The sequence below is a fragment of the Strix uralensis genome, chromosome 11 (assembly GCF_047716275.1).
Source record: "Strix uralensis isolate ZFMK-TIS-50842 chromosome 11, bStrUra1, whole genome shotgun sequence".
Taxonomy (NCBI): Eukaryota; Metazoa; Chordata; class Aves; order Strigiformes; family Strigidae; genus Strix; species Strix uralensis.
This window is the reverse complement of record NC_133982.1, coordinates 26279596-26300216: the sequence shown is the minus strand read 5'-3', so window position 1 is coordinate 26300216 and position 20621 is coordinate 26279596. Positions and strand designations below refer to the sequence as shown.

Here is a 20621-nt window from a genome sequence, read left to right as displayed (position 1 = left end):
GCCGCACCGGGTGTGGCGGGGGAGGAGCCGCCGCTCCGCGCTCGCTCCCGCTCCCCGCCCCGGCCGCACCCTCGACCGCCTCCGCCGCCCTCGGCCGCCGCCGGAGCGGGACGGCAGCCCCGTCCCTGCGCCCAGCGGACCCCGCCCCGCGCGGGTCCCGGCCCCCCCATTCCGCACGGGGCCCTGGCCCTGGCCCACCCGTAGCCCCGAACTCTCCCGCCAGCCCCGTTGACAACGCGCAGCCCCGCTCCGGGAGGGCGGCCCAGGCCAACCCGGCCGTGACCCTTCATCCGCCCGCTCGGCCCTTCTCGCACGCATCCCCACCGCGCCAGCCCCGCGCCGCCACGCCACCCCCCTCACGCCGCGGGGCCGGGCTTGTGCAGGGCCAGGCTTAGTGCTGGGCCAGGCGTCCCAGCTGCATCAGCCCACCCTCCGTAGCCAGCCCGGGCCTGGCTGGACGCGGTTGTACCTGCCCGCCCCAGCGGCTCTGCTGACCCCACCACGGCAGCACCTGAAGGCCGGCCGCAGTTTGAGGCAGGGTGCCCCAAAACGTCAGCACACAACAGCAGCAACGCTCAGCAGCACTGCCACGGAGACAGCCGTGCCCCCAAAGTTCCCTTCCCCTCAGCACATTAAGCTCATCTTTCACTGTTGCTTTCCCTAGTTCTCGTTCAAGAGTACTGAAGGTGCCACAGCGTGTCCATTTTAGTTAGTCCCATCAATTTCACTGCCAGAGGTTACTGCTTGAACACAAATGAAGTAATCTGGTAGACCAATAGCCTCTATTAGGAAAAGCATCACCAACAGGTAAGGGAGGTGATCCTTCCCCTCCTCCCAGGGCTGGTGAAACCACATCTAGGATACTGGGTCCAGTTCCAGCTTCCCCAGTAGGAAGAAGGCACAGACATAATGGGACAAGTTCAGTGAAGCACTGAGCAACTGATTAAGGGCTCGGAGCATCCAACATATGAGGAGAGGATGAGAGAGGACAGGGCAAGAAGCAGTGGGCAATGGACAGAAGTTCATGGAAGTCCACTTAAACATAAGAAGAAACATTTTTACTCTGAGGGTTGTCAAACACTGGTACAAGTTGCCCAGAGAAGTTGTGGAGTCTGTCCTTGGAGATACTCCAAACCGAACTGAACACAGTCCTGGACAACCCGCTCAAGCAAGGCTGGACTAGAGACTTCCAGGGGTCCTTTCCAACCTCGATGATTCTGCAGGTCCATGAAAAAGTACATTTACATATGTTTTTTTAAAGAATCTGTATGAAAGGGAGACTAAGTGAAAGCTGGTTTTGTTGATTATAAGGGTTACATGTCACAGTTCAACAGTTACAGGAATAACTACATAGGTGAATGCCAGACATAAATTACAAAACAAAAGGTTTTATGACCAAGTTATAGTTCTAATTATTAACATTTATTTGCATAACTTCACATGTGGCCACTTTGCAGTTATACAATGAGAAGACATTTAAAGTAATGTTTATATGTAGATTGTGAAGTGCAGAACTGGTTTTGTTCCCCCTAAAAAACCTGTAATACTTTTTGCACACTCCCACAATCCTCCCTCAAAAAAAACTCATAAACTTACTCTTTCCTGTAAGCCCCATTCTGATAAGAAAAATAAAACATGATTATCACACATCATCAAAGAATCTGGCTAAACCTCTTCAAGGTTTTATTTCAGTGGTTCTTGTAATAGCTCCCCTAATTTAAGATTTCTGGTCTTTGTTACTGTCTCTGCTAACTTGTTTGTTAGGGTTTGTCTATCTACATGTTTAATGTACTGCCTCTCCTGCTTGTCTTTTTTTTTTTAATGTTGAATAGGCACTAGTCAGATAGCCTTACAGAGGTACCTATTTCTCTCTAGTTTCAAAATTTGAGTGATTTATTCTGTAAAAAAAAATTTCTTTAAGTACTTTGCCTTAATGCCTAATTACTAGACTTCCTAGGGGACACAAGAGCTCCAAAATTCAGTCCTTTATTTAAACTACTGTTATCTGTTCTTTTGGAGGTATTTATTGGCCACTTCCTTTATGAGAAAGATTTTTTTATGTGAATGGTGCTGAAAAAAAAAATGTTTAGAACACCTGAAGACTATGAAGCTGTGATTCTGTAGTCACTTAAAGATACCACTGAAACATAAGGAATCTCTAACCTCTTCAAATCCTCCTCCAAACAGAATAGTATATACAGCTATCACACCTGCCTTCCCAAAGTATTACAGTCTTGCAGTCCAAAAAAGATTGGGAAATAAAAACATATTCAAACAACCTTCTGCTGAACAATTGTTCACATGTATCCTCATTTCTGGCAAAAAAACCCTGAAGACAGAGTAGGATCTGCTCTAGGTCCCATTTAGCACTAAGAATTCTAAGCCATCACTTATTCTCTCTACAGCACACATGAAACTCGGACAGCTGGAATAACATATGACTATTGCCACTCTACATCTTAGCATCCTTCATTCTGATGATCCATCTCACCCTTATTAATCGTTTGTCTCTTAATGCCATTTTTTGTACTTCAATCACGTATAGCCAATCATGACCTTTCCCTTTAGACCCCATTTATCCCAGATAAGTTTAAATCCTATCCTCTATGTCTGTAATAAGGTTTAGATCCCTATTAATTTTCACAGTCTTCTCTAATTACCTGGTTTAGCTACATGTTCTGTGCCTACAGGGTCAGAATGCCCTGCAGGAATCTGGAGGGAGCTATTTAAGTTGAGTAAGTACATATATATTGAAAAATGTGTGTGTGTATGTGTATATATACAAAGACAACTCCTACCCCTCATATACTTGATGATACTCTCCTGTATATGGTTGCATGTTAGGCTATGGATTGCCAACAGCAAAAGTTGCCTTTTGTCTCCCAGCATCAGATCAAAATCAGTGGACAAATGAGAGAAGTTACTGACCTGATCTTAGCAGAAACACACAGACATACTCACAAATATCCCTACCTGCTCCCACCAGTGCTACTTCACAACTGCACTCTCAGGGCCAGCCCAGATGACTCCCACAGCCCTGATCCACCCGTATTTCCAGCAGGGAACTTTGCATGAAGCTCTGGAGAAACTGCAAGGGAAGCAGCTGCACACTTGGGGCAAGAGAATGCAGACCACCCCATCCCACATGCTTCCGCTGCACCAGACAAGCCAGGCAGCAAAAAGGGAAGTCTGGCTTTCAAAATGGGTCTCCTCAACCACCTCTGCTTCCAGACTCTGCTTCTGCATCCCGACCTGGCTTCAATGGCCCAGCAGCTGCCTGGGATACAGGCCTGCATGCACAGTGTCTGCAGGACTCCCCACGGAAGACTGAGAGCAAGTGACAGAAAAGCATGGAGCCCAAATCCTGCCCATTTCTGCTGATAGCCATGACATGATGCTAGGGCACAGCAACAGGTTGCTGGAATAGCAGAGGAGTCCTTACTCTTTGGAGGCAAGCTGGCAGTCTCCCCGCTCTGAGTGCCAATCATAAAATCCTCTCCTTCCCCCCTCGTGACAGTGCAACATGGGCAAGCTCTGTACTGGCAAAAGGGCTTCCTGAACTGGAAAACTGTCCACTTGTCCCCACATACCAGGTATAGTTTCTCTTGGAAGACCTGTAAGGTCAAAGGAAGCCTCACAGCTACATGGAAAAACAAAACAAAACAAAAAATTGGGTAATTCAAGATTAATTTTTCCCGAGGTACATGCTCCCTGTCTTTTTATCTGCTTTGTAATGCTTTACATGTTTTCTATTTGTTCTCATGTAGGCTATGGGAAACCAATAAAATAATTTAAGTCCTGAGCAGACCACAATATTTAGCTGGAAGCAAGTGAGTGGGGATGAGCCAGATTTACAGATTGTAAAGCAAGGACACAATGACACATCTAGTCTGACCAATTCTGCAACACTGCCCACATACCATAATACACTCTGCATCAAACCTGTAACTTCCACCATCAGAGGACTCCAATGATGAAAAAGTCACCATCTCTCTACTTAAATTGCTTTCATAGTTAATTATAATCTTATCCCTAGTATGATTCAAACAATTCATCACCTTCCACAAAACTTAGCTCCCCCCCAACCCCCACCTTTATAGAGGAAAGTTCCTTCTTTTCTAATAAATTTTACACCCCATTTACTCTTGCCCTGTTCTTAAGGAAGATGTGCGATTTTCCACTTTTTGTGACGGAATACTGCTGTAAGCTTAGTTTCTGTCTGCAGAAGACTGTGTTTAGACTGAAAGATTTCTTTAACAGATTAAATATGTAGTATGTATTTATGTTAATAAAAGCATTAAATTCATAGTACCGTACAAAGATACCACTAAACTACATATTTAGTCTTTACAGACTACACAGGTTTTGGTCAGTTATTGAGCCATCACTACATATTTAACTACCTATAAGCTCTCTATAGCATGCTTAGCTTTATAATCTACTGGAAATAGTGTTTAAATTCGACATTAATCAATGTTAGCACAGAACTTTTGGTCAGCAGCATGCGACTGAACCAAAGCCTTTCACGAACAAGGGAAGGTCGGCCCAACGTCAGCACTGAAGGTTGAAGCCAGCAGTGCTAAACCTCAAATGCAGCTTCCGCACAGCAGCAACGGCACGTGGCTCTCCTGGCCCAATTGTATACGGTGATATTCATGTCAATGGAGAACAACAAATTCTTAGCCTAATTCCTCAGTCTTTATTCAGACAATAGAAGCTTTATCAATATAAAGAGGATAGTTTTATTATACTGCTACATGACAGAACAATACTGTTGGGGCTCCCAAGTTATACATAAAGATAGCTATTGAAAGCAAATGCATACATATCAGACGGTCTGTATTAAAAGAAAAAATTATTTAGAAGATGGGGCAACACATTAGGAACTTGCTCATCCCTGTAAGAACAAACAGAAATTCTTCTTCCTATGTTTCACAGCTCATAACAATAGCTGATAACGCTATTATTATTGCTATATAATAGCTGACAATGCACCCAATACACGTTTAAAATGCACAATTAAAACAGACATCTGTTATATGATACTTAACGGTAATTTATTCTAAGCGAAGAAGAGTAACATGAAGAAAAACACTGCCAAAAATAGGAAAAAGAAAAGGAGATTGCTAAACCCCAGTTTACTAGATAACTCCACAATTTTGAAAGTGGGTGGTACTGATTAAAAGACTACCTGGGTTAAGAGAGAAAGCGAAGGAAAACAATATAGAATAAATGGAGAAAGGTAGAACTAGCAGTGATAAAACACTGACGAGTAATATGCGAAACTGACAAAGAAACCCGGTAAGGAATACCAATAACAAAAATCAACCTAGAAGGCTGCGGAGATGCTGCTGTCCTAGAAGGGGCCTTCCGGGCCAGCACTCGCCATCACAAGCACCCACGGGACTGGGCCGCCCACCTGCAGCAAACCAACGCGCCCCAACAGCGGCCGGGCGTTCCCGGTACCCCGGTACCCCCGTACTCCCGCCCGCTGGCCCCTCAAGGCCCCTCACAGCCCCGCCCTTCCCGGCGGCCCCTGCGCGCCTCCCAGCAGCCCGCGCGGCGCCGCGCGGCAGGATGATCCACGAGCTGCTGCTGGCGCTGAGCGGGTACCCGGGGGCCGCCTTCACCTGGAGCAAGCGCGGCGGCCTGCAGGTACCCGCCGGACCGGGCCGCCCCGTCACGGCCCCCGGCCCGGCCCGGCCCCGCCCCGCCCCCGGCACGGACCCGGCCCGGTCCCGCCCTCACCGCGGCTTCTCCCCTCAGGTGTCCCAGGAGCTGCCGTTCCTGCACCCCAGCGAGACCAGCGTCCTGAACCGGCTCTGCCGCCTCGGCACCGACTACATCCGTTTCGCTGAGTTCGTGGAGCAGTACACGGGGCACGTACAGCAGCAGGTGGGGCCGCCGCGCCGCGGTGCTTCCCGGGCAGAGCGCAGCGGCTGCCGGTGCGCGGATGTCCCGCAGCCAGCGCCAAGAAAGGCGCTTTCCCGAGCAGGGCCGCGGGAAGCTCTGTGCGGCGCACGTAAGAGCGGGCTCAGAACACCGAAGGATGGGCCAAATGTAAAATCTCATTCTTGCAGAAGTGTACTGTAATAATTTCTGGTCACTGCAGACTGGTCGGGGTTTGTGACCTGCACAGGATGCTCGTCCCTGTGTTGTAGTGAGTCCTCGTGGTTTGTGAAGAGCCTCGAGATCCGAGAGGCACGCGTAAGTGCAGAGAAGCACTGAGGTTACTAGTGGTTCCCAGCACTTGCCTATGTCCACAGAAGAGCTAAATATAACCCTGCTCAAGTAACTCTCTTTGTGACAAACTTCTGTGTTGTTTTTTTTTTCTGGGCACTTTCTGGTGGGCTAAGGTGCATTTCAACATCTTTGGACCACTGGCAGCTGGTGTAACGCTCCACAGAAACCCCTTGACTCTTTAGGCCTGCACAGGGGAGCTGATGTAGATTTTATTGTTTGGTTTCAGGACCATCATCCATCTCAGCAAAACCAGAGTGGATTACATGGCATTTACTTGCGAGCCTTCTGCACAGGTCTTGATTCAGTGCTGCAGCCATATCGACAAGCACTACTTGACCTAGAACAAGAGGTAAAGGAGAGAGACTTGGAACAAGAGGCTGTCCTGCTGCTGACAGATTGTGGAAAGTTGTCATTTCTGCAATTAATATGCTAAGTCATAGTAGCTAAAGAGGAGAGAAAGTATTTTCCTTTCCACATCAGGGATGTCTTCCAGATTATTCCTGTGAGGTGCTATTGTAAATGACACTTCATTCTAATAAGTATTAAGTGTCTTCTACCTTCAATTCAGTAAGTGCCCCATCTGCCTCAGAGCCCAGTGCTGTCTCAGACTATTGTGACTTCTGTTTTCAATCGTAAAAGTTTTGATTAATCTCTGCTAGATTAGCAGCTGTCATATCTCGGGTATCACCATCCAGTGGTTGTTATAGCCTAAAATGGGACACAGCCCAGAAATATGTGGGGCGTGAAAAAAGCTGTGGGAACTAAAGGTTTGGAATATAGAGCCAAACATGCTTTTTTTACTTATCCATGCCTTATTTTAATTTTCATTACTTGCTTTGTCGTTATTACAGTTTCTGGCCGACCCACATCTTTCCATCTCGCATGTTAATTATTCCTTGGACCAGGTATGTCATGTTAGTAAACACGTCGTGCTCTTTGGTTACTCTTATCGCTTCTTGAGTCTAATAAGAAAGTGGGTGGGATAGATAAGGGTTAGTCTGTCACGTTGTGCCATTTCTTTTTAATGCCTCTACGTTTGTAGTCCCTTACTCATGCTCAGAGGATCACTTGTGCTTTGACACAAAGCCGAGGTCCTCCACCTTGACACTCGCATACTCCTCACTGCCAGTGTTTATCCTGAACTGCAGCTGGGATGCAGTAACTTCATGCATCGTGGTCCAGTGGAGAGAGAACATACTTCCTAGAGATTTTCATGTTGTGTTTCTACTTTGTGGGGAAAGCCAGGTGACAGTTTCATTAAATGATTGTCATCAGGTGCTGTCCACGCTTACTCAAGTACAGTTTTTCTCTCCCTTGCATAGCAGCCTAATTCAATATTTTGCTCCTTGTTCTGCAGTTTCAGTTACTCTTCCCCTCTGTGATGGTGATGGTGGAACAGATCAAGACTCAGAAGGTACAGGAAAATTGTAGCTAGTTTCTCTTAACAGGTTTCCTCTCTTGCTGGTAAAGTTATTTCTGCCCCTATCCCAGACGTCTAATACTAGGAAAGAATGTGGTTTCAGCAATGGGTACCCTATTCCTAGTACTACTGTAAGTATTGAATAACTATTTTGCAAATCCGTGTATGCTGGATTTGACTTCATTATCAGTGTCATCTGTGATGACTTGCATTTTACAATCACAATACATTTCATAGTACAAGATGCTGCCGGTTGGAATTTCTTCTTTTCTGAGTCAGTATTCTCCCACTGTCACCCGAAAAAAAAAACCAAGGCAGAAGTTAATGTTTTCAGAATCCAGAGATGCTTACGTTTTGTTAAGGGAAATTTTGAGAGAAGCTTGGGTGTGGAGCCACGTATAGAAGGCCTCTTTCTTCACTACATGGCATATGTTACATCTTTCTTTAAGACTTGTGCAGCTTCTTAAGGCATCTTCTTGTTAGCCAAAAGTGTAGCGTTTATATGTCTGAAAAGGTCAGTACAGATCCAAATAACAGGCCCAATCTAACCATCTTTTCTTTCTGTAGATTCATGGATGTCAGATATTGGAGACAGTCCACAAACATAGCTGTGGGGGGTTGCCTCCTGTTCGCAGTGCTCTTGAAAAGTATGTAGATACAGTAAAGCTATTATTTAATTCTTCTGTAGTAACTGGAGTTAGTGTCAAAATGTTTATCTTACTTGTGAAAACTACATGCAAAACAGGCTTGCATGATCTAATAGTAGGAGTAGCATGCAGGGAAAACTGCCACAGTCCCCATTATTTATCTAAAACATGCTTACGGCAGGAATTAAGGCTTTCTCCTTACTTTGGATTTAGGGCTGAGGAAAGTTCAGACCCTATGTTTTTTCTTCTTTTGAGGTCTGTATGTTTTGCATATGGTTGGCCTGTTGTTATTTTTTGATCCTTCAAAAGGATGTGACTGGGTGAGTGTTGCTGGGTTTGTATGTCCTTGGGGAGAAAGTCAGACTACTTAAAAGATAATTTGTGTTCGTGCTGAAATGGTAATTGAGTAGAAACAGGAGGACTAGAAAGCCACTGCAAACTTACTTATACTTCTGGTATACTAGCAGATCTCCATGGAGCAGCCACATAGAGGATATGTTGGTTTGGTTTCGCAAGTGATTGGTCCACCTTTCTCTGTTTAAAAAAAAAAAAAAAGTTATAAAATTCCACGTTAGCCATTTAGCACTTGCTGTATTGCCTAACTGGACTTTCCAGGATGACGTACAGTCAGGTTTTGATTACTGTGTGCAGAGGCCCCACTGTCTTATTTCTCTTGACCTCAGGATTCTGGCTGTGTGTCATGGAGTCATGTATAAGCAGCTCTCCGCCTGGATGCTGCATGGATTGCTACTAGACCAGCATGAAGAGTTCTTTATCAAACAGGGCCCCTCTTCTGGGAATGTCCCTAGCCAACCTGAAGAAGATGATGACGACCTAGGAATTGGGGGACTTACAGGAAAACAGCTACGAGAACTGCAGGACCTGGTAAGACTGCAAGTCATAGCTTGGCATCCTTCAGTCCTTAGGGAACTAAAGGAGAAATAGATTGTCTTCTGCTTCAGTGCAAGCTATGCTAGGCTGGACGTATGCTGAGAGCTGGTGGGATGGCAAATCAACAGAATATTGTAATGGGTTGCAGCCAGGCATAAAGAACAGAGACACTGTTTGGCACAGCTGGATAATCCTGGGGCAGAAAGCCCCGTGGATGGAATCTGTAGATGCTGATGTCAAGGAATTGGAAGTGCTGTACTCTCGCCTTGCTCTTGAGTGACTCTTCCGACTCCTTACGGCCATCACTGATCTGCTGCACACAGGCACTGGCAGGACAAGCAAGTGCAAGGGAAGGGGTCTGGGGAGCTCGGGTGTTGGCTTGACTTGCACCCTTTCTGTTGGCAGCTGGGTCAGGTACCTTTCTTGCACAACTGTTTGTTGTGCAAATGTTACCTAGCAGGATAATACTGCTGACATTACTGGGGAAAACGTGCTACGTGAGAGTCCAGAGACTGCTAAGAACACGTCCAGGGTGCTAGGCTAAGCAAGGGAGCAACCTGCCAGCACACTGGTGAAATGCAGGAGCTCCTCATGGAGATGACAGGCCGTTGGAGTGCTCTTGTGCGAAGTAGCTTTCTCAGTGGAGTAATCTCCCACACTTTGTGCACCTGAATAGCGTCTGCATCGGGGACCAGTGAGGGGCAACTGCAATTCTGTAAATTTACACTCCGGGCACCCATGGTGTTAACGTGCTACGTGCAGCTTGGCTGTGAGCACACAGAAGATTCACCCCCAAAACACCCTGCGTTGCATATTGATTAAGTGCCCTGTACAGGGAGTCTCTGCTACACACAGGCAAAAACAAGGGAAAACTTTAAAAGGCAGTTAGTGAAAAATCTATTATTTCACTATATTGGATATAGGAAAAATGTGAATATTGGTGAGTCTTCTAGATCTGTGGTGGAAAATGTAGGCATTAAGAAGATGACACCAAGAGAGCCTAATTAACTCTCTTTGTCAGTATTATTGACTTAACAGTCTTGGCAGTTCTTCAGTCAGAGAGAAAAATAAGAAATAGAGTTTTGATGGGATTGCCCAGTAAAATACTTGCGTATTTCCTCATCTAAAAGTGTCAAGAATCTTAAGAATTGCCAAGCTGTTAATGTTAGTATACAAACTTGTACTGAACTCCTCTATTAAAATGAAGAATTCTGTAGATGGCAAATGTTCTCAAAAACTTGTCAGCACAGTGTTTTTTGGATTATAGACCAATGAACCTAATTCTCCAATAACAAGAAAGCCAAATGAAATAATCACTATTGCTTCTCTGAGGGAAAATCTTGCCTCTGTACTTGGAGCTCTTTATTAATACATTCAGAAAAAAGTTAGTAACTTACTGTATTGTTCTAAACACCTTTTGCAGGAACTGAGAAAATTGCCTAATTTATGCTAGCAAGCCTTCAGATCTTTAGCCTATTAGCTCACTAGCGGAGGTGTTTACATTTGGCCCATATCACAAGTGTTCTAGCAGTATTAAAACATATAGGAATGGATGTAGGGGAGGAATATTTTTGGTAGTGCTAATTAACATTGTTATGGCTGCAAAAAAACTAATGTAATGCAGTTGCAACAAAAATTCCGCTGGCTGATGTAACATTATCCTTTGGGAGAGCCAATTTGCTGCTGTTCCACAAAGGTTTAGCTTCTCCTTTTCCCGCTTCTGCTCCCCTCTCTGATGAAAGCAACATCTTCTCTAGGGAGATCTGCTAGCGTACCAGAAATATAAAAAAGTTTTCAGGCTCTTAAATGATGCAGATCAGGTTTGCTACCTTTCTGCTTACTTCAAATATACTTCGGTTCTGCCTCTCTCCTCCTGCTCCCTTTACACACCTTTTCTGTCTGGTTTTCTCACACTTTTTTTGCTTGATTTCTTTTCCCTGGGGTCTCTGACAGCGCTTGATTGAGGAGGAGAACATGTTAGCTCCATCTCTAAAACAGTTTTCTCTGCGGGTAGAAATGCTGCCTTCATACATTCCTGTGCGGGTTGCTGAGAAAATCCTCTTTGTGGGAGAATCTGTACAGATGTTTGAGAATCAAAATGTTAACCTGACCAGAAAAGGTAAGGAACATCTTTCTTGCAGACTTTGCTCAGTTATGCGTGATTGACAAGTATCTTCCAAAATGCTGCATTAATGAATGCCTCAACAGTCTCCCACTGTTGGCCAGTATTCCTCAGAACATAGGGATGGTTGTGCCAGGACAGAGCAGTGGCCCCAGTGTTCTGCTTCGGATTGATTTCAAGGGATCGGTATAAGAACAGGATGAGTAAATAATAATAATAACACTTCCCAAACACAGTCTCCAAGTTTCCATCAACAAGTCACTGTGTGATTTGCTCTGGATAAATAAATAAAACAATTGCAAAGGTCATGTTTTCAGTTTGCATCCCTGTCCCTGAAGGGCACAGAGAGACACAAGGGCACATCTTGCTCTGAGTGTACATGTTGCAGAATGATGTCACAGGATTAAAGCGCATCCACAAACAAGAGATTCATTGCAAGGTGGTCCCAGAGGTCACTGTGGAAGACAAATGATCACGATGGAGCCTTTACGAGAGTAAGAGAGAGATAATTCCAGCTGATGGTTCTCTTTGAGAGCCTGATGGAAATACATTCCTACACCACTTGGGGACTGCTCTATCTTGAACTTGTCTATGCAAAAGTACTGAAGTGACTCGACATTGCAGAGAACAAAGGACCAATTAAATTAGACTGTTTTCTTGCCTTAACAGAAGGCAGGTGAAAAAAGGTCTCCTAGCTTAGTTGATTTAAAAAAAAAAAAAAATCCCCAAGTTCAAGCAGTAGGACAGATTTGAAAGGGGCAGGGGTAGATGGAGAACCAAACCAACTAGTTAATCTGGCAGAAAAGTTGGGGTTTCAAAGATCTAACTCAGCCCTAGGAAGAGGGCTGTTAGCGGCAGTCATTTACATGGACGTATTTTGGGTGTTTACTGACAGCACAGCATGGCCACGTCAGGTGTCTCTACTGTAACTGTATTTGCAGTAGTTGTCTTGTACTCTGGTACCTGTACTTTGAGGCCTCCTCAGCTTCACATTCCTCTCCAGACCTGGGATGGTGCTGCCCAGGCGGCCTTTCTGTGCTGGGAGGGGTCTGCACTTCTCCAAACAGTATTCCTTGTTACTGTCCACAATGCTGTTCTCACCGCTGCACAGGCTCCATCCTAAAAAACCAGGAGGACACTTTTGCAGCAGAGCTACATCGACTCAAGCAGCAACCGCTCTTTAGTTTGGTGGACTTCGAATCAGTGGTTGACTGGATACGGAGCACTGTTGCCGAGGTGAGGATCCTGGGAAGGGTAACGGCAGCTCCTGGTTGTGTGAAAGACAGGGAGGAGGCGGCTCTTTAGAATCAGTGGTTGAACAAGCGTGTGAACGCTGCAGGTGGCTTTCTTAGGGGGCTCAGAGCTTCGTGTTACCCCAACTTCTGATGACAAAAGGACACTAACAAATACTATGCACTTTCATGGGGGAAAGAGGAGAATTTTTATATATTTTTTTATTTCACCTGAAACAACTTCAGAACTTCTCATCATGCTTTCAGCATAATGGCATCTCACTGGAGAAATTCTTTGCTTTGGCAATTTTTAATCTTTTTTTCATTTAGGGCTGGGAGGGAACCTGAGAAGATGGGGAGGTTAGAGAAGTGAGAACAAAGCTAGGGTGGACCTGATTTAATAAGAACTTGCTTATTTTTTTGTCATGGGTTGTCATGTTTCCTAGGCAGTTTCTTGCTGGTATACATCAAGAGTGTACTAACTAATAGCGTGGGCTGCCTACACACAGGATTCTTAGTGTGTTCTCTTGTGCTTTATATAGTATTTTATATAGGTGCTTTTTTTATATGCATGACAAGTATTTTAAGACAGCTGCTGTTCTCACCGAATGGGTTTAGATAAATCTGAAGGGAGCTTTCTTTTGTGTTTTTTTTTTTGTTTGTTTCCTCACTAGCATCTTTGGAAACTGATGGTGGAGGAGTCAGATTTACTAGGACAACTGAAGGTAATTTAACTGCTATTTTGTTTTTGCTCAATCAGCTTAATTTTTTTTTCTTTTTTAATGGCTCTTTCCAATTAAATTCTTTAGTGTGTTACATTGTGCGCTTTCTTCTTTTAGGTAAAGCTGTTTTCATTTTCCAGATCTCAAGAATAAACACAGAGTGACAGAACTTGGTCAGAGACAGAGTTAGAGGGGTATCTGTACGTGGTTTTGTGGTTTGCACCTTGAAGCAAAGGCAGAGTAGACTTTCTGGGCACTGGATGAAATTCAGAGCTCCCTAGCTGTATTTTGAAGGGAAGAAGTTGTCCAAGCAATAGTAAAAATGGATGCTATCAGCTAGGATGCTTAAAATTTCAGTTTTTGATATGCTTATATACAAAAAATTCATCTCTACAGATTATAAAAGACTTCTACCTTTTGGGAAGAGGTGAGCTGTTTCAGGCCTTCATTGACACTGCACAGCAAATGTTAAAAACACCACCTACGGCTGTAACTGAACATGGTGAGTGTTGCTTCTTTGCTTACCAAACTGTCCTCGCTATGGTATAGCCACGTCCAGTCCAGAAGAGCCCTCTCTTATCCTGTGGATGTTGCTGTTAGTTCTGAAAGAACAGCACTTGTGAATTAGAATGTCTCACAGAGTGGGTGAAAATAACATCTTGGAAGCTCTCAGATGGCAGGCTTCACTCCATGTTTGAAACGGGAATTAAATGAAATGAGTGGAAATAGCGTGTCAGTGTTGTTTTTTATGGCTGAGCATAAATAATTAATGGGTGCAAAAATAGCACTAGCTGCATCATCTTGTGTTGGTATCTGTGCTCTCTCATCAGATGTCAACGTTGCGTTTCAGCAGTCTGCTCATAAGGTGCTGTTAGATGATGACAACCTTCTTCCTCTGCTTCACTTAACCATTGAGTATCATGGAAAGGAGCATAAAGGTATCTACTTCCATCTTTAGTAGCGAGTTAAGAGGAGAGATGATGACCTTGTTTTCAAGTCCCATTACTTACCCTTCTCTGATGTTAAAGAAATACTAACTTTGTTCCCTGTGCAGCCCTATGTGATGGCCTGGCCTGCTTTGGCTCTTCTTACTCTGTTCTTTCCCCTTGTCTTCCTTACCATGGTTGTCTTGACTGAGAAGACAACTTAATTCAGCACCTCATTTGTTTTCAGATACTTCTCAGACTCGTGAAGGGCCTTCCCGGGAGTTATCTCCACGTGAAGCCCCCGCATCTGGATGGGCAGCTCTGGGCCTTTCTTACAAAGTGCAATGGCCACTGCACATTCTCTTTACTCCTGCTGTTCTGGAGAAGTAAGTACTAGGTATGGTCTTTGTATATTCATCTATAGGTTCCTTGATCTCAGCACTCACTAATGTGGTGGTGGGGTTTTTTTTTTCCCCTCTGTGGAGAGAAAGGTAGAGCTACAATACTTCATCTTGCTTCTTGAACCTTGAAATGACTCCACTTACTCAATTGAGGGTACTTGTTGTAGTGACAGTAAGACCTGCAAAATGCTGATGGATATTTTTTTTTTTTTTATGAACAGTGCTGTTTTGACAAAACATTGTCAGCTCTTCCTATGGTGAAATTAACTTTGTATTTTTTAGGTCAGTAATCAATACAAGCAGAAATCTGATAACTCTGAGATGGGCCATCACCTGACCTACCTTGTCTGTTGGCTGGCAGCCACCTCCTGTTTCTTCTTCCAGTCTTGCATTGTTATGTCCTCCAGTACCTGCACCCAAGGAAGATTTTAATCTTAAACTTTGTATTTTTTGACTGTAGGTACAATGTTGTGTTCAAATACTTGTTGAGTGTGCGACGAGTCCAGGCTGAGCTACAGCACTGCTGGGCTCTCCAGATGCAACGCAAACACCTGAAATCCAACAGAACTGATGCCATCAAGTGGCGTCTGAGGGATCACATGGCTTTCCTTGTGGACAATCTTCAGTATTATCTGCAGGTCAGGATTATAGAGAAAGGTAAACTATCGGTCAGTCAGGCACGGGCAGAAATGCATGGAGGGAGCACTGAAGTCATGTGTTTCAGCGTTCAGATTCTTTGTACCTTAAGGAAATCAGGATTTCCTTTGGAACAAGTCTATAACTTTGAGTTCCCAGATTTAGTCCTACAATTATAAAGTTTTGGACTTGTGAATCCGTGAGTGTTACTGGAAATGCAGGAGGTTTGGCTATCCAGTGCTGCTGAACATTTATGAGAAGCCAGAGACATCTCTGAAGTAGCCTCATTAAGATACCATCCTGGCTTCCTCCCTTCACATGAACTCCAGTTTGAGTTAAGTGACAAGCTGTTTTGGGTTTTTTTGTTAGGCTTTTTTTTTTCCTTAAGAATTGAAAGAAGCCATATTCTGACCATTTGAAGTAAAAAAAGAGACTTTTCAAATGTAAACAGCAGTTACTAGTAGCATGATTTTGTGAGAATTATTATAATTTTGTTAATAGATGTAACAGCTGAGTTGAGGGTGCCTGGCCTTCTAGATTCTCCAGAGTAATCTGGCTGAGCTTTTGCACTGCAGCCTTTGCCCCGAGATTCCAGATAGTGTCTCCCAGTATAAAGTTCAGAGATTATTACAATCAAATACCTTTGTTTACATGCTAGTTGTATCCTTTTTCAATAGTTAATCTTAAAGAAAGTGACCATTTCCCTTTTTACTTAGATAATACTTAGGCATCAAAAATTGTGTGTTGGTCCATATGTCCCCACCCTGCCCCCCTTATGGATTACTGTTTTATGTAATTCCCCATTCAGGAGGCAGAGAGGTGATCCTCAGCCTCTAAGGTAAGAGTAGCAATAAGGAAAGTAAATTTCTCACACAAAACTTCTGGCTGGTCTGAAGTACTCCCATTCCTCAAGATACTAATGAGATTTCTTCACATATCCATCAGGTAGATGTACTGGAGTCTCAGTTCTCACAGCTTCTGCAGCAGATAAATGCCACGCGAGATTTTGAGAGTATACGATTGGCTCATGATCATTTCTTAAGTAATCTGTTGGCTCAGTCTTTCATCCTCCTAAAACCTGTAAGTAGGTCTTGTTTTCACCTTTTTCTACAAATTCTCCAACTGCTCTAAGAAACACACTTTTGAACAGATATGACAAACAGTCTCTTTTAAAACAGATCAGTGATAATCTCCTGCAGAGCACAGACTACAGTTCTAGGAATAAAGCAGGTATAAGCTAGAACAGATAACTGAATTAAGATCACTTAATTTAATTTACTTAATTTACTTTAAATTATTTACTTATTTAATCACTTAAAAGTTGGTGAGTGTGGATGCTGCATTCCTGGCAATTTAAAATCAAGGTTATTCCAGTGTTCAGTTAACCTTATTAACTTAAATTCTGTTGGTGTATTTTCTCACAGGCAATTTTATTAAGTACTAATTAGCATAGTGCTGAGAACTGTATTCCTGAGGGACTCATTCTGAAATGCATTAGATTAGGAAAAATTCCCTCTCTCTCTTATACTTTGGAGGATAAAAATAGTTGAGATGTTCCTGAGTGGAGTTTAAGGGTCTTTTTTACGGTTGCTTTAGTAAAAAATGTTACAGTATTCCCAGTATTTTTAGTAAACACGTGACCTCACAGAAACATTCCCAAAGAAGGTTGGTATCAGTGAAACACAGTGATACGCAGATATTGTCCGTTTCATTATTTCACTCCGTTTACAAGGCTATAGCATAAAGATGGCAGAATACTAATTATCCAGTCTGGAACTTTTATGTGTTCCGGTAGTTCTGTCTGTGAGGCCTTTGGGCTTTCTTAACACTCCTGAGTGCATGTTACCTTGATCAACTGATACCAAAGAAATTCCAGGTTTTGTGAACAGTGCAACCAAGGCCTTGAACCACAGCTCATCCTGTTCTTTATCCTTCCTTCTCAATCCCGAAGCTGTGGTGGTGGCTTGCTGGCTGGGCAGGGAAGCCAGTGTTCAACTTCTGTGCCTGTGCAGATGGCTTAAGCCAGTCGCTGTCTCCCCAGTAAGGTCTGCAAAAGGTTGGGGGTCGGGGGGAAGATGCAGCATAACGTTTAAGTTCTTTTTCCATAGAAAACCTTACAAAAATGCTATGGGTGCTTTAACATCTTCCTTACTGATCAAAAACAGGGTATCGGCAACATCTTGATTATAAATGCTGCAACTTTTCAGGTACTAAGAACAGCTTTCTCTGGGTTTGAACTCTGTTTAAACTACTATCTTGTATTTTTTATCCCATGCAGGTTTTCCACTGCTTAAATGAAATTCTGGATCTTTGTCATAGTTTTTGTTCCCTGGTCAGTCAGAATCTGGGCCCATTAGATGAACGGGGAGCTGCACAACTCAGTATTTTGGTGAAGGTAAACCTGTTTATATGGACCTGTTCTCCCACGCAAACATTTGCCTAAGCCATCATCTTGGCTTTAACAGCTGTAGAACAGGAGTGAGTTTAAGCTGAGACCTTCTATATGAGTGCTTGCAATGATTTTAATTAATCAACTGCTCCCAAGTCAAAAATTCTATGTGAAAAGAGAGGAGGAATGGGGGCAGATATGCAAAAATTACCCTATTAGAATAACAAGGAGTTGGGTATCAGTTGTTGCCTCTACTCCTCCTTTTGGATACCTAACACCTAATAACTCTTGCAGCTGACAGCTTACCTTACCCTGGACCACAAGCATCGCTTCTCCTGCAGTGATTCTTTCCTTCAGGCTGTCGTTCCTTCAGGATTGTTTAGGCAGGAAGAGATGAAAGGCTTGCTTGCTTTTTTTCTTGAGCGTGCCCAGAACTGACTCCTTCTAATTTGTAGGGATTCAGTCGTCAGTCCTCACTTCTCTTCAAGATTCTGTCTAGTGTTCGCAACCATCAGATAAACTCTGATTTAGCTCAACTGCTGCTACGCTTGGATTATAACAAATACTACACCCAGGCTGGAGGAACCTTGGGCAGGTAGGAATATCTTCAGGGTTGCTTGTAGCGTTACCTTGAGGTACTTGAAGTACAAAGTGATCTAAATGAGCATAAGTCCTTTTTATTGGCGGTGTAAGGCAAAATAATTAGAAGCAAAGTGTTGCTAAATACGATGACAGAGAAGTAACAAACCAGCATGAGTTGATTGTTGGTTTTCTTATGCTTTCTTCCCCCCCAGTTTGTTTTGACACAAACAAGCTGCTAGCTCATATTGGCTGAGAAATGCTGATGTGGGTTGGTAAGGGGAGTTCCTTTCAACACCTAGTTAATATTGCACCATTCTCTTGCAGTTTTGGCGTTTAAGCACTAAGACCTTTTCTTCAGGCTGTGACCAACGACACGTCAAGCAGTGGAGACGGGTGCTCTTGGGAAGTCTGCACTCAACTGGTAGCTGGCTCTTGCCTTGTGAACCACTGTGTCAGAAGGAACTGGGAGGAAGCACCACTTACATGAGGCTGCCCGGTGACTGCAGAAAGCTACTCCACTTTTTCTGAGCTAGTAAAAACATGCTTTCTGCAGCCCTGCGTGTACTTACAAATGCTTCTAGGGAGGCAATCTAGGCCCCTTCACAAAGTGAAAGTGCAGCAAGAATTATGTTCTCTTGACTTTTCAGCTGGACTATGATCCTTCGCGAGTTGGGAGCACGGAGGAACTAGTCTGTTGTTCTTGACTAGGAAGAAGTTTTGGCTGTATTAAGAAGTTCCACTTGTGCAGTAAACTGATTTTCAGTACACAATGTCCACTCATCAAATAGCTCCTTCCAGGTAAATGAATCGACTGCACTGGCAGAGGTGAAGGGGGAGGGAAGAAGGAATAGATCTTTAAGAATCCCTTCTCAGAGTAAACTGTTGTAGCATATCGGCAGAGGAGCCACCGGTGATGCCACATGCTTTCTCTATAGCTTAATACATTTTGTGTGTGCTAAATTTACACATCAAAACAGGAGCTTTGCCCTCTTCAAAGTGCAAACCTCCCTCTGCTGGCAGAAAAGGGGGTTAGAAACAAAGCTAGGGAGAAACTTAACTACGCTGCCAGCTCTCAGTGTACTGTTTACATGCAAGACTCTGGAATGCTACTAGTGATCAGAATAAAACTATCTTGTCATGCAGTTATGTGGAATATTGTCAATGTCTGCACCCAAGTGCAAAGGGACTCGAGTGGCACAGCATCCTATTGCAATGAAAAATAGTACCTGGTGGGAACTTTATGCACATTACTAAGATTTCCCAGCCTTGCTGTAGCAGTCTTGCCCTAAGTCCATTGGGATGAGTGGCAGAAGATCCCTCCAGTCTGTCACGGGGATGCACTATCACATTTCCCAGTTGGAACACAAAGGCCACCAGGAAAACAGCCTCCCCCTCAAGGGTTGGTGTTTTCACAGTATCCAAAGCTGCAGCTCTCAAGAAAGTTCCGTGTCCTTGGGGGAAAAAAAAACTCCTCTCTGCCTGCTCAGGACACAGTTAACAACAAACAGCAAGTATGAGGCCTGGCCTCTGCAATGCGCTGCAGCTGTTCGTGGTAGGACTGTGCTCGATGGAAAGTTTAAAATCCTGTGACCATGAAAAAAAGCTAGAAAACTGTGAAAGGGTGTTGCAAGAAAGTTTGGATGTGAGATTTACAGACCAACAGTCAGAAAGTGACTGAGCTAGGAAATAATAGGGAAAAAAACACACATCAAGAAAAACTTAAGACTGTCGAAGCAGGGGACTAAAGACTGCGTGCGAGGCTGGATGGAGGCCTGCGTACACCTCTAGCCTACAGCACTGCCAGAGCGGAGAGCTGTCAAGCTTGGCTTTTGCCTTTCTGCCAGGTGAGCACTAAGATAAGGTGCCTGGCTGTGAATGCAGCAGCTCCGAGGCAGGTGCTTTACCCTGCTGCCGTTTAGAGACACAGCACTTGCATGCTCTGCACCTAGCTCTCCCCACAGTTTAGTTGTGCTGGGTCCCTGTGTCTAGATCTCTGCTTAGGTAGTGCTAGTCTGCACTGAGGCAGGTTAACACCTATATAGTCACAACAGGGAAAAAGTAGCCAAAACAAAATGACACAGTGTCCTAGAAATTCTTACCAGTCACTTCAGCAACATCGTGATGAAATGAATGGAGAACAGCAGGAACAAGGCGGAGGAGTACACAAAGTGCTATTCTTCCAACCAACAGAAGTGCTGCCGCTGCTGCCCTGAACTTGGTCACAGGGCACTCGCTCCTGTAAATACAGAGAACGCCCCTTTCCCTTCCTTTATAACTGACTGTGTTGAGGTCAGAAAGTAGAGTATTAGTGCTATTCACCTCAGAGATACGTAAGCATTTCTCTTCTCTCTGCCTTCCTCTTCAGACACGGCCCTCGAGTAAGTTTAGATAAATAAGGAGTCCCAGCAGC

General features: G+C 44.1%; 1 protein-coding gene and 1 long non-coding RNA gene across 2 annotated transcripts; one reads left to right on the top strand and one right to left on the bottom strand.

Annotated features, from left to right (window-relative positions):
* The first annotated feature begins 5563 nt into the window (after positions 1 to 5563).
* On the top strand, positions 5564 to 19353 carry TUBGCP4 (tubulin gamma complex component 4). Its single transcript, XM_074880414.1, has 18 exons — positions 5564 to 5655; positions 5767 to 5895; positions 6470 to 6592; positions 7095 to 7148; positions 7601 to 7657; positions 8231 to 8310; positions 8994 to 9195; positions 11155 to 11320; positions 12435 to 12559; positions 13230 to 13280; positions 13674 to 13779; positions 14108 to 14215; positions 14451 to 14589; positions 15065 to 15242; positions 16186 to 16320; positions 17519 to 17635; positions 18085 to 18224; positions 18536 to 19353. The coding sequence occupies exons 1-18, from the start codon at positions 5578 to 5580 to the stop codon at positions 18546 to 18548; spliced, it is 2001 nt and encodes a 666-aa protein (XP_074736515.1). The 5' UTR covers positions 5564 to 5577; the 3' UTR covers positions 18549 to 19353.
* LOC141948224 (uncharacterized) lies at positions 13857 to 16191 on the bottom strand. The gene is made up of 3 exons (XR_012630396.1): positions 16113 to 16191; positions 14947 to 15014; positions 13857 to 13879 (listed from the first exon to the last, which is right to left on the bottom strand). It is a non-coding gene; the product is annotated as an uncharacterized LOC141948224 (long non-coding RNA).
* Positions 19354 to 20621: the final 1268 nt, after the last annotated feature.